At 43.2% G+C, this 12,160-nt stretch overlaps 1 protein-coding gene across 4 annotated transcripts in view; it reads left to right on the forward strand.

The window, feature by feature from the left end:
- The window catches only part of CPNE3 (copine 3), a 31,361-nt gene that overhangs the window by 2,987 nt on the left and 16,214 nt on the right, over positions 1 to 12,160 (forward strand). For 3 of the 4 annotated variants that reach the window (XM_062641610.1, XM_062641607.1, XM_062641608.1), the window contains exons 2-4: positions 4,896 to 5,035; positions 10,496 to 10,675; positions 11,759 to 11,833. In XM_062641610.1, the coding sequence (XP_062497594.1) occupies positions 4,904 to 5,035; positions 10,496 to 10,675; positions 11,759 to 11,833 (387 nt within the window). In that variant the 5' untranslated portion in view covers positions 4,896 to 4,903. Of the gene's footprint in view, positions 1 to 3,320; positions 3,420 to 4,895; positions 5,036 to 10,495; positions 10,676 to 11,758; positions 11,834 to 12,160 lie in introns of those variants that run through there. The other variant, XM_062641609.1, reaches the window with a different exon arrangement.

Consider the following 12,160-nt stretch of genomic DNA (forward strand, 5'->3'; position numbering starts at 1 on the left):
AGTTTCCATAGTGCTTCTGTCATGGACGTATTAAACTGTTGGGCAGGTTATTTTGAGGAGCTCTAGCTCCTCAAAGTCTACGCAGTTAAACCTGTTACTTTGATTGATACATGGGAATAACAATTCTTGGTTTTAATTTGCTTTCATTTAACATTTTAATGCTACTATTGAAGCTTAGCCTTCTGCCTAGAAGCCCAGAGGCAGACCTCTGAGCCAAGTTGCCATTTTTAAGAACTGATATTTGTAACAGTGAAGTGTCACAACATGCCAGATTTGAAATGGACTGTAAGGTTTAGTCTAAAATGTGATCACTTGCATCTTATTTCTGCAATGAAACACAGCAAGATTTTGTGAGATACAGGTTTTTCTCTCTTCTGGATAATGTTGATTAAAGTCAGTCAATGAGAGGAATTGCTATAAAGAATACACTATTTAAGGTAGTATTAAAATTGCATAGTTGATAGATTGTTTTCCATAAAGTAATAGATTTAAAAATAGTCTGATAAAACATGTATGCAAGAAAGACATTTTCCTCTGGCTGAATGCTCTCTGCCTAAACCAACTAAGTTTTGATGTTATGAGATCTGTGTTTCTTAATTTTCTTGTTCAGGACACAATATTACCTTTTATAGTTTAGCTCCCTTAGATCAAAACATCACTCAAAATTTTTAAAATACTGTTATGTGATGAGGAAGCTGGGAAGAACCCTCACCATAAAAAGTGTGTGTAAAGGGTAAATGCACATATTCAGGAATAAAAAAAAGTCCGCAGAAGGATATTTAGAAATGGTTGTTTCCAAGTCATTTGGCGAGCAGGCATCCTAGAAGTTAAATTAATAGTTTCTGGTTTGTGCAGTAGGAATTTTTAAAAATAGAATTCTGAATGTGTTCTTTGGCAAGGTAACTTAATTATAGATTTTTATATATATATATCTATAAGTAGTTGCATGACTTGTTACACCAGTGTGCTACCAGTCCAGTCGATAAGTACTTGAACTACCTGGGCATGATGAAGCTTGTGTAAATAGATGATTCATTTCCCACAGAGAAAACAATGTGTCCCTTCTCATGGTCTCATGTGCCTCAGATATCTTAAATATTAACTCTAATTTTTGTTTGGAATAATCACCAGTAAAATAAATTCTGAGGTTATTAGGGTTTTATTACTGTAATCTCACTTGTTCAATGAAGAGTTACATAATTACATCATACTAAGTAATGAATGTGAGAAGGGGTAGCTTACACTCAAGGTTTGTGTGATTCTTCAAATACGTAGCGGTTCAAGCTGAGATGCATTACTTTGAGCTGCTTCTGTTATTCAACTTGTCAGCACATCAGTTAGTGCAACAGGACAATTTTATCAGCTGTGTTGCTTGTAAAGAGAGAGAGGGGAAAAGCGGAGCAGAATTCAGGTTTACAGTTTTTAAAGAAGCCTCTAATTTTCAGATGTGATTATAAAACAGCCTTTGTAACTATGTGAAATTTCAGCTCCTGTGAGGTTGTCCATTTCGTTGAGAATTGAAGGGTTACCTTGAGATTTTTTTAAATATATGTTTATACACAAGTAGCCCAAGATCACTGGAAATTGTGTTGCTCCTAGCCCGTCAGTGGAAAGGAGCATCCATTTCTCATAAGTTCATCAGCTTCTTGCAGCAGATGTGGTGTTTTCTGTGAGTACAGTGTCATTCTCTGCTCTTTGGATATGCAGCTGTTCTAAAGAGATGCGAGAGGACTATGCTGAGTTTGTGAATTGAGAAAATTATATTGTCAGATGGATGTTCTCTCCCAGGTTACTTTCATTCAAATCTTACTTTGTCCATCTTTGTGCCAGCTCTTCACTGGAACCCTTCTTGTGAAAGACTTTTGTAAGAGGTGCTGTTATTTCTTGGTCTTGCAATAGAAGAATACACGCCTAGAGATCTTTACCACAAAAATTTCTGTCTGCAGGAAATGGTATCTTAGGCCTATCTGAAAGAGTAGAGCCTGAATTGCATGCCCTGAATGTTCAGGACAGTAAAGCTTCATATGTGTTATTACAGGTTTAGACTTGGTTCACAATTTTCACTTTTATAGCCTGTCTGAATAATCGTTTCCTTGTTGTCATTTGCCAAGATTTGTGGGAAATACTTAGTAATCCACGAAGGATTGGAGCACTGCTTTTATACAATACTGCTTGTGTCAGTCTGACGTGCAGTTTACACAAAATGCTTAAGTGTAGTATTATAGCTAGAAGATTAGCTGATCAGCAATCAACTAATCAGACTTTATTAGAAAGTTCAGAATTGTTTTCACTGCTCTTGCTGTGTCCATCTGGGCCACGAGGTAAATGCAAAATGTGGATTTTGGGTCTATTGTCAGTAGTTCATAGGAATGAGGAAATGTTTTGTGACAGCAATAGCTTACATCAGAACAGGTTTGAGACTTCTGACTGAAGGCAGTGATGCCAAACCCAGCTAGAGCAGTGCTCACTTCCTTAGTCCTTTGGTCTTGTAGTTATGTATTTCTGCTTGTCAGATTGGGAAGCACCTATAGTTATAAACATGTCATACTACTCTGAAAGGTTACCTGGGTAAGCCTGTACTCTCCTCTGGTATTGCAGCATCAACAGGATTGCTGCAGTCTGACAGTTCCTAAGTGCTCTGTTAGATTGTTCTGATAATAGGTCTGTTCCTTCCTATTTAGAATACTGTGTTTACAGCACACATAGGCTGGGTTATTTGGTGGACACCACTTATCTTCAATGGAGTCATTATGATGGAATTCAAAGAACATTATCATTGGTGGAACTGCAAAAAAAGACTAGTCCTTGACTTAGAATTTTGCTTTGATAGTGACAGCTGAAGCAGAAGAATTTGTAATATACTTAGTTGACCTGATCATGCTCTTGAGTGACGTAGACATGGCATATGGTCAGGAATGAGTATCTCCCTTCTGACTGTACATTGCTGCAGTTCAGAGATTGGATGCTGCAAGTTCTGCCTTACAGTTTATAAATTAATTTTCAGTCTTGAAAATAAGTTGATACTGTGTCTAGAGCATTATTTGTCAGCAGAAAGTGGTTTTCTGGAAACAGGCATTAAGGAGTCATACACTGGTCTCCACTGGATTCTGTGGGCAAAGCCACTGACTGTTAATGAGCTCTGTCTGGCAAAGCAAGAGGGAATGGAAAATACGAGTGTAAAAGAAACCAGGGGAAAAGGGGCAGACTGCTTTTAGAGATATGCTAAGCATAAAACCCATTGGTTTTAAAACAATTTAGATACTTAGAACTTAGAATTTCACTTTTTTCACCTCAAGGACAATGACTGAAACTTGGTAAAGTCATGGGAGCAAAAGATACTCAAAGGTGGAATCACTTTTAGCTGTTTGGGGGTGCAGTAGGATTTCCGTGAATCTGACATGCTTCCTCTTAAAGTTAAGGTATGTGCATGAATGCTTGAGTGGTTCCTTTACATACAATCTATATTTTCTTCATTCTGCAGAAGTCCATTGCTAAGACGGCAGAACGGCAAAACAGAGATCCATCTCTTAAATAGCAAAATGGAGAGGCAGTGTGTGAAGTGTGCCCAGGTGGAATAAAACAACCCTTGTGAAAATTCTCCCAGACCACTGTGTTTTCTTTCTCCTGTTCTCAGTTCATTGTTCCTCTTTTCCATGTTCCTTTTCCTTTTTGCCTCTAAAAAGAGTTCCTTTTCACCAAATGTCATAGGAATGCAGTGAAAGAAAGAAAGATGGCTTGGGTTAAATGTAGCTTCATGTTCAAGTACACTATATGTGTACACTGCAAGTAAGCTGGCTAAGTAGAAGCAGATGCCTTTCTTTCCTTATTCTGTTTAGTGTCTCATGCACTTTCAAGATAAATTAATATTGTGTCTAGACTGTGGACTTCATATGGAAAAGGACAGCCTGAAGATGCTTGGGAACTTCCAAGATAGGCTGCTTGTGAAAAGATTTTGAAGTTTTAGTCTTTGAGTCAAGGGCATTTGTACTGTGGAGGCTCACCTCCCAAAGAGATGTTGGCAATGATCAACTGTATTTCTGAAGAGTATAATTATAGAGGGGTTTTTATATAGAAAATATCTGCTGCTCAGACCTAATTTGGCTTGCAAATGAAGGTTATCCCAATGTGGGATTCATAATTGATAATGAAGTTATCTCTGTAGGTTTGTAATATCTGCTGGTTTTCTCAGTTCCAGTAAAGAATTATTGAAATACTTAAGAAGAAATATGAGAAAGCTTTCAGTTGCTCTTTATTTTCAAACGAACCTCCAGAAAGAACATTTTCTCTTAATTCTTGGTTGTTACTTGACTTCAAAGTTGTTTATCCTTATTATTAAAAATTAGCTGGTTTTGAAGATTTACTAAAGCAAGATCGCCTATTTCTGTTACCCACTTAAACTCCTTTTCCAATTGTGCCATGCTCATGGCTTCAGCTTTTCATTACAAAGGTTTGGTTGGGGAGTATGTCATATGACTTATTTTGTTATTCATTGAACTATTAATATTTACATTACAAGTTACTGGCATTCATGTGGCATACATCATTACAGGATGTACTCTAAGGCTTCTGAAGCTTTACTGTCAGCAGCTCACTGTGAACAGTTTAATGTTTGTGGTGTCTCCCATTTTTCCGTTTGGTCTTCAAGCATTCTAAGAAACCTGATCTTGTTTCTTAGGTGCAGATTTTAAAGTTAAGTTTTATACAAAGCCAAGAGTATGAGAGTAACGTAATCTTGGTACGTCATAAATCTTAAAATTTACATTTGAAGCCTCAGATTTCACTCTTGACAATCTAACAATTCTAGTGATCTGTCAGAGAGTTAATGCATTGTGACAAGCCTATTGTTTGCTTTTTAGTCCATTTTTAAAATAACAATTACTGTTGCTGCTTTCTAGCTTAACAAATGGCGGCACAGTGTGTGACAAAGGTGGAGTTGACAATTTCCTGCACCAATCTCTTGGATAAAGATGTTGCTTCCAAGTCGGACCCGCTTTGTGTGCTTCTCCAGAACACCAGTGGTCAGCAGTGGTATGAGGTACAGAATGATGTTTCTCATGTATCTGCTAAAAATGCCGTTTATGTTGCTGGGACTTTTAAAACACTGGACTGTATGAGTGCATTAAAATATTTTAATTATGTAAATAATTTAATGATATAGAAATATATAACTCATATCGCTACATAAAATATATTAATTGTATAGCAGCACCTCTGAATCATAGAATCATAGAATAGTTAGGGTTGGAAAGAACATTAAGTTCATCTAGTTCCACCCCCCCTGGCATGGGTAGGGACACCTCCCACTAAACCATGATTATACCTACAATAGTTACACAGGCAGCAAGCTAATAATTGTTTTTTTTAATAAATACACTTGTCTGATTTTTAGCAATGGTTCACAGCCACGTATGGACAAACAGAATGTGCCTTCTAAGCACTTACATGTACTTTCAGAAATAAAGTACTCCAAAACTGGGGTCTCATCCTGGATCTGACAATATAGAATCATAGAATAGATAGTGTTGGAAAGGACCTTAAGATCATCTGGTTCCAACTCCCCATCCCATTTTAGGGCCGGGACACCTCGCACTCAGCCGTGTCACCCGAGACTCCCATCCAGCCTGGCCTTGAACGCTGTCGGGGATGGCGCATTCACAACCTCCCTGGGCAACCTATTCCAGTGCCTCAACACCCTCACAGATAAAACGTCTTCCTTATATCTTACATAAACTTTTGCTGTTTAAGTTTGAGCCCTTTAGCCCTTGTCCTGCCACTACAGTTCCTGATCAAGAGTCCCTCCCCAGCATCCTTGTAGGCCCCCTTCAGATACTGGAAAGCTGCTAGGAGGTCTCCACACAGCCTTCTCTTCTCCAGGCTGAACAGCCCCAACTTTCTCAGCCTGTCTTCATACGGGAGGTGCTCCAGCCCCCTGATCATCCTTGTGGCCCTCCTCTGCTCTTGTTCCAACAGTTCCATGTCCTTTTTATGTTGAGGACACCAGAACTGCACACAACAGTCCAAGTGAGGTCTCGTGAGAGCAGAGTAGAGGAACAGGATCAACTTCTTGGACCTGCTGGTCATGCTCTGTTTGATGCAGCCCAGGATATGGTTGGCCTTCTGGGCTGCGAGCGCACACTGCCGGCTCATGTTCAGTTTCTCATCAACCAGCACCCGCAAGTCCTTCTCCGCAGGGCTGCTCTGAATCTCTTCTTCACCCAACCTGTAGCTGTGCCTGGGATTGCCCCGACCCTGGTGTAGGACGTTGCACCTGGCTTGGCTGAACTTCATAACGGTGGCATCAGCCCACCTCACCAGTGTGTCAAGGTCCCTCTGGATGGCATTCCTTCCCTCCAGCGTATCAACAGAAGCGCACAGCTTGGTGTCATCGGCAGACTTGCTGAGGGTGCACTCAATCCCACTGTCCATGTCAGCAACAGAGGTGTTGAACAAGACCAGTCCCAACACTGATCCCGGAGGGACACCACTTGTTAATGGTCTCTAACTGGACACTGAGCCGCTGACCACCTTGCATGCAGCCATCCAGCCGGTTCATTATCCGCTGAACCTAGCCAGTTCTTTATCCACCAAATCCAGCCAATTCCTCATCCACTCTTGTGCTTAAGTAGACAATGAACATTTGGAACGCTGCGCTGGCCAGCTCTACGGGGCCAGGACCATCTCCGTTGCTCTTTCACTGTCCCACGATCAGCCTGAGAGCGAGCTGAGCAGTGCTGATGTTCTGCAGCTGGGATGGATCCATGAGGGTGGAATTCCACCCTGCCTGGCCTCAAGGTGCAGGCAGCAGTAGGACACGGCTGCGTGGCCACATCCTCTAGCTGGGCCCGTCACACTGGGCCCGTGCCAAAACCTGCACCCCACATGCAGCGAAGGCTGCGAGGGCAGGACAAGATGTGCTGCCAGCAGAATGGGGCAAGGGCTGCCTGCTTCAGGAGGGCTCTACAAGGGATCTGGACCTTGCACTCACATGTGCCCATCTGCATTTGCATGCGCAGCTCATGCACGCATCAGCTCCCCCTGCACTCCACCACCAGTTCCCTCCTGGAAGTGCCTCCTCTTTCCCCGCTTGCCAGGTCCCAGCACAACAGCACCAGTGTGTGACTGTAGACCCAGCTGCAGGCCCCCCAACCTCCAGTGTCCCCAGCCACCTCTGGCGTAAAAGCCTCTTCCACCCTGCGGGCTCAGGAGGAAGGGTCTCAGCAAAGAGAGATGGAGGGAGGTCAAACTTGTTTTGGGCAGCAGGGTCCAACAGCAGGCCGGGTGCAGGCTGCTGCCTGCAGCAACCTGGGTCTGTGCACACTGTGATGCCGTGATGCCACATTCTCGTGTTTCCCCAAGCTTGAGGAGCAGCCCGAGAAGCGATGGCAACACCGGGCCAGGTGCTCTGCAGCCACTGAGGGGTTGGTGTGAGCATCCAGACCTTTGGTCCCTTGCCTGTGCCCAGCCTTGCCCGCAGCTGCAGAGAGCCATAAAGAGCCACTCTGCCAAGGCAGGGAGCCCATGCGGGGCACCTATGGTGTCCCAGGCCCGAACTCCAGCAGCCCCAGCCCCCTCCGGCCCCAGCAACCGGGAGCAAGTGGAAACCGCTTGTCTGCCAACGCTGCGTGTGCTCACAGCAAACACAGGAAGATCAAGAAATGTATTTTAAAAACCAACAAAAAATAACAGAACAAACTACAGTTCTTATACAACAAGCTACACCTCTCCTATCTGAAACTACAGTCTGCAAAAAACAACTCTAATAGAAAGAAAGTCCAGATCTTCTACAAAACTCCACTCTTCTTCAAACTACGAATCTTCTAAAATAACTTCCCAAAATACCTTCCTCCTCCTTGATGGGACCTGGAAGCAAGCAGCACAAGGTCATGAAAGTGAGGCTGCTGATGGTCACTGTGTTTGCCACAGCCTGAGACACGCTGGGGAGAGCGTGACTGTGCTGCAGGACTTGGCTCTGGCTAGGCTGGGAGCTGGTCTCTACGCAATGAGACTTGGCTCACGTGGCCCAGAGGCAGCACAGGGCAGCGCTGTGGTGTCCCCCAGGACGAGGACACTGGGCACCGTGGCCCTGCAGCACAGTCAGCCCCAGGACAGCGGCAGCAGCCAAGCCACCCTTACTGCCAGCAGTGGCTGGGAGCACGTGCTCTTACCGCTAGTTAGTCCACTTCCATCTCCTTTTCATCCTCCAACCTGATGTCTACCTCCATCTCCTCGTCATCCCCTGGCTTGATGTCAACTTGCATCTCTTCCTCATCTCGCAGTCCCACTTGGGTCCTGCTGGCAGCGTGGTCCTCCGGCTCCAGCATGTATTGGAATAGCGTAAGGCAAAAGCTAAGCAGAAGAGTGCATGGTGCTGCCCTGAGTAGCGGAGCGAAGCGGCAGGAAGGGGGACTGGGCACCCAGACCCCTCTCGCTGCCTGGGCAGAGCTGTGGGGCGCTAGGGCCCTGGGCATGTCTGCCAGCAGGGGGCTCCTTGGCCAGCAGCACCTGCCAGTTCTGGCAGGCTGGTGCATGCAGCCGGAGGATCCTTAGCTTCCTGCGCTTCAGCGCCTTGCGGGGCGGTGAGACCTTGAAGACCTGCTAGAGCAGAGAGGTCAGGGGTGAGCGGCTGTGCTCCCTGCCTGCAAGGCCTGGGCACAAACCCGGCCCCTGTGCCTTCCTCAGCACCCACTAACTCCTTACTCTGTGTATGCAGGTCTTTGCCTGCTCGCTCCCGCAAGGGCTGGGCTGGGCTGCCAGCAGGACAAGGGACAACTCCCCATCCCATTTTAGGGCCGGGACACCTTGCACTCAGCCGTGTCACCCGAGACTCCCATCCAGCCTGGCCTTGAACGCTGCCGGGGATGGCGCATTCACAACTCCTTTGGGCAGCCCCTTCCAGTGCCTCACCACCCTCACAGATAAAACTTCTTATATCTAACGTAAACTTTTGCTGTTTAAGTTTGAGCCCTTTAGCCCTTGTCCTGCCACTACAGTCTCTAATGAAGAGTCCCTCCCCAGCATTCTTGTAGGCCCCCTTCAGATACTGGAAGGCTGCTAGGAGGTCTCCACACAGCCTTCTCTTCTCCAGGCTGAACAGCCCCAACTTTCTCAGCCTGTCTTCATACGGGAGGTGCTCCAGCCCCCTGATCATCCTTGTGGCCCTCCTCTGCTCTTGTTCCAACAGTTCCATGTCCTTTTTATGTTGAGGACACCAGAACTGCACACAACTCATTGCTGTGACCCAGGTGTAGTACATTGCACTGGCATCAGCCCACCTTACAAGCATGTCAAGGTCCCTCTGGATGGCATTCCTTCCCTCCAGCTATCAACCAAACCAGACAGCTTGGTGTCATCGGCAATCTTGCTAAGGGCACACTCAATCCCACTGTCCATTTTGCTGAGAAAGATGTTGAACAAGACGGGTCCCAACACCAATCCCTGAGGGACACCATTCATTACTGGTCTGCAGCTGGACATTGAGCCATTGACCACAACCCTTTGTATGCGGCCATCCAGCCAGTTCTTTATCAACCAAGTGGTCCACCTATCAAATTGATGTCTCTCCAATTTAGAGATAAGGATGTCATTTGAGGCAGTGTCGAATGCTTTGCAGAAGTCCAGGTACATGACATCAACTGCTCTACCCCTGTCCGTTTGTTCCGTAGCCCCATCGTAGAAGGCCACCAAATTGGTCAGGCAGTTATTCCCTTTTGTCAAGCCCTGCTGGCTGTCACCAGGCACCTTGTTTTTATGTGCCTTAGCATGCCTTCCAATTGAATCTGTTCCAAGATTTTGCCAGACACAGAGGTGAGACTGACTGGTCTGTAATTCCCTGCGTTATCCATTTTCTCCTTCTTAAAATGGGGGTTATATTTCCCTTTTTCCAGTAGTCAGGAACTTCAGGTTACTGCCATGATCTTCCAAATATGATGGGCAGTGTCTTAGCAACTTCATTTGCCAGCTCCTTCCGGACCTGTGGGTGGATTTCATCAGGTCCCATGGACTTGTGTACATTCATGTTCTTAAGGTGGTCTCAAGCCATCTGAAGACTGAGGCAATGAAGTCATTCAGAACCTCAGCCTTCTCCAAATTCAGGGTAGCCAGTTCTCTTGATAGCTTCTGGAGAGGGCCCATATTGTCCCTAGTCTGTCTTTTATTTGCTACTTTAGAAGCCCTTCCTGTTATTTTTATGTTGATCTTTATGCAGGAATAAATACCCTGTACTGGGAGAGAAGAAAAACAGGTCCTCCAATATTTCTCTGACTTACAGCAGTGGATTTTGTTCCATATTTTTATTTAGAAAATATAAATATATTGCAAATATAACTTTGATTCAGAAATATATAAATATATTCATAGTTGATGAAATGTTTGTAGGAATATATGGCTTTGTACTTCATAGTAAGAACTTTTGAGAGTCTTTAATAATATATTATTTCATTTGAATGCTTGTTTGATTGGTGAAATCCTGGATAAAGTTGTATCTTTCTAACTGCAGGTTGATCGCACAGAGAGAGTTAAGAATTCCCTGAACCCAAAGTTTGCCAAGAAATTCCTAATTGATTACTATTTTGAGCTTGTTCAGAAACTTAGATTTGGAATATATGACATCGATAACAAAACCTTTGATCTGAATGATGATGATTTCTTAGGAGAATTTGAATGTACACTGGGACAAGTAAGTATGCAGATGTTTTCCCTTAGAATTAAGAAAATGTCAGTTGCTTATATAATTTACCTTAAATTTACCACTGTCATCTTGTGTGATTGGGGTACTCCTAAACTGAATAGAATTCCTTTCATTTGTTTCTTCAAGCCTTGGTTCCATGTATATACATTTTATGCGCAAAAGGTCTTGCGATGGTGCCCTGAAATGTACTTTATGATGGTGACTGTCCAGATTCCTGTCTGAAACTAAGTGGACTGTCAATGAGCACAAAGTAGTAATTGCTATTTACTTACTGTAGTACTCAAATTCTTACTTTTAGGCTCTATAAGAAGAGAGTTTGATTTAGTAACATAAAGAATGTTCACAAGTGCCATGTTAACCTTGTAATTTTCTTTCCACTCAAGGAAAGCAGCAGTGATTCTGGTTCTGCCTACTGTCGATTTCATTCCCATTTCCCAATCAAATTCTTCCCTGTGTCTAAAGTGTTTTTATTTTCAGCTTATTATGGAGACAGAGGCATGGTGAAATGAAATTCAGTAGCAATTTAAAATTAATTATTCATTCTTAAAGTAAAGAAGGACCCGTAGAATGAGTAGACAAACTTCTGAAAAGGCATTGCCAGCAGAGGATAAATAAGATGAACTGCAGAAACACTGCAGGGGGAGGCTGATTTTTGTTTCCATGACAAGCATTGTGTTTACAAATGTTTGCTGAACCCCTTAATGAAACGTGGCTTTCATGTGTTTGAATCGTACATATGAAAAAAATGGTTTGAGATTGAAACTTAAGGTATTTGTCCATTATGTGTATCATGTTACTAGAAGACATTTGAACACATACTGCTTCTGAAACTCTGCGTGTATTCATCTGCATATGTACTTTAAAATTTTGAAATATGTTGAGTATTAACCATTTATTTATAGAAGATCATGGAAAGTAAATGCCATGCTGTCATCTTCATGATAAAGGAAAAATTAATAAAAGGAAAATACTTCACTATCTGATTTCATTCCTTTGAAAATCTATTAAATTGTGCTACTGATACATTTAATTGTGCTACTAATGCTTGATACACAAATTTTGTCTTGGCAGATAGTTTCTAGCAGGACTCTAACAAAACCATTAGTACTCAAAAATGGCAGACCTGCTGGAACAGGAAGTATTACGGTAAGACAATCTGTTCAGTATTTATCCTTAAATGTTTTGGTGTTTGTTTTTTTTTGTTTGGTTGGGTTTTTTTAAGTTAGTGTTTTGAACACAGTATGTGTAACCTACAGTGCTGTAAAAAGTATCTTAAAGCTTTCTATTTATTTATTTTTCCCTTCCACTATTATTTTTTTGTCATCCAGAAGAGCAGTGACCTGTGTTCTGCATCTCTGGGTCTCATTGCATCCATAAAATAATTAGCGCATCCAGTGTGCGACTGTTTGAGCAATATCTTTAGTTGTCAGTATCAGCATCTCATGAATCTCAATATCAGATCAAATTGTTCTT

This window comes from Pezoporus occidentalis, unplaced genomic scaffold (genome assembly GCF_034315485.1).
Source record: "Pezoporus occidentalis ecotype Australia unplaced genomic scaffold, CSIRO_AGI_Poc_V1 ctg69, whole genome shotgun sequence".
Lineage (NCBI taxonomy): Eukaryota > Metazoa > Chordata > Aves > Psittaciformes > Psittacidae > Pezoporus > Pezoporus occidentalis.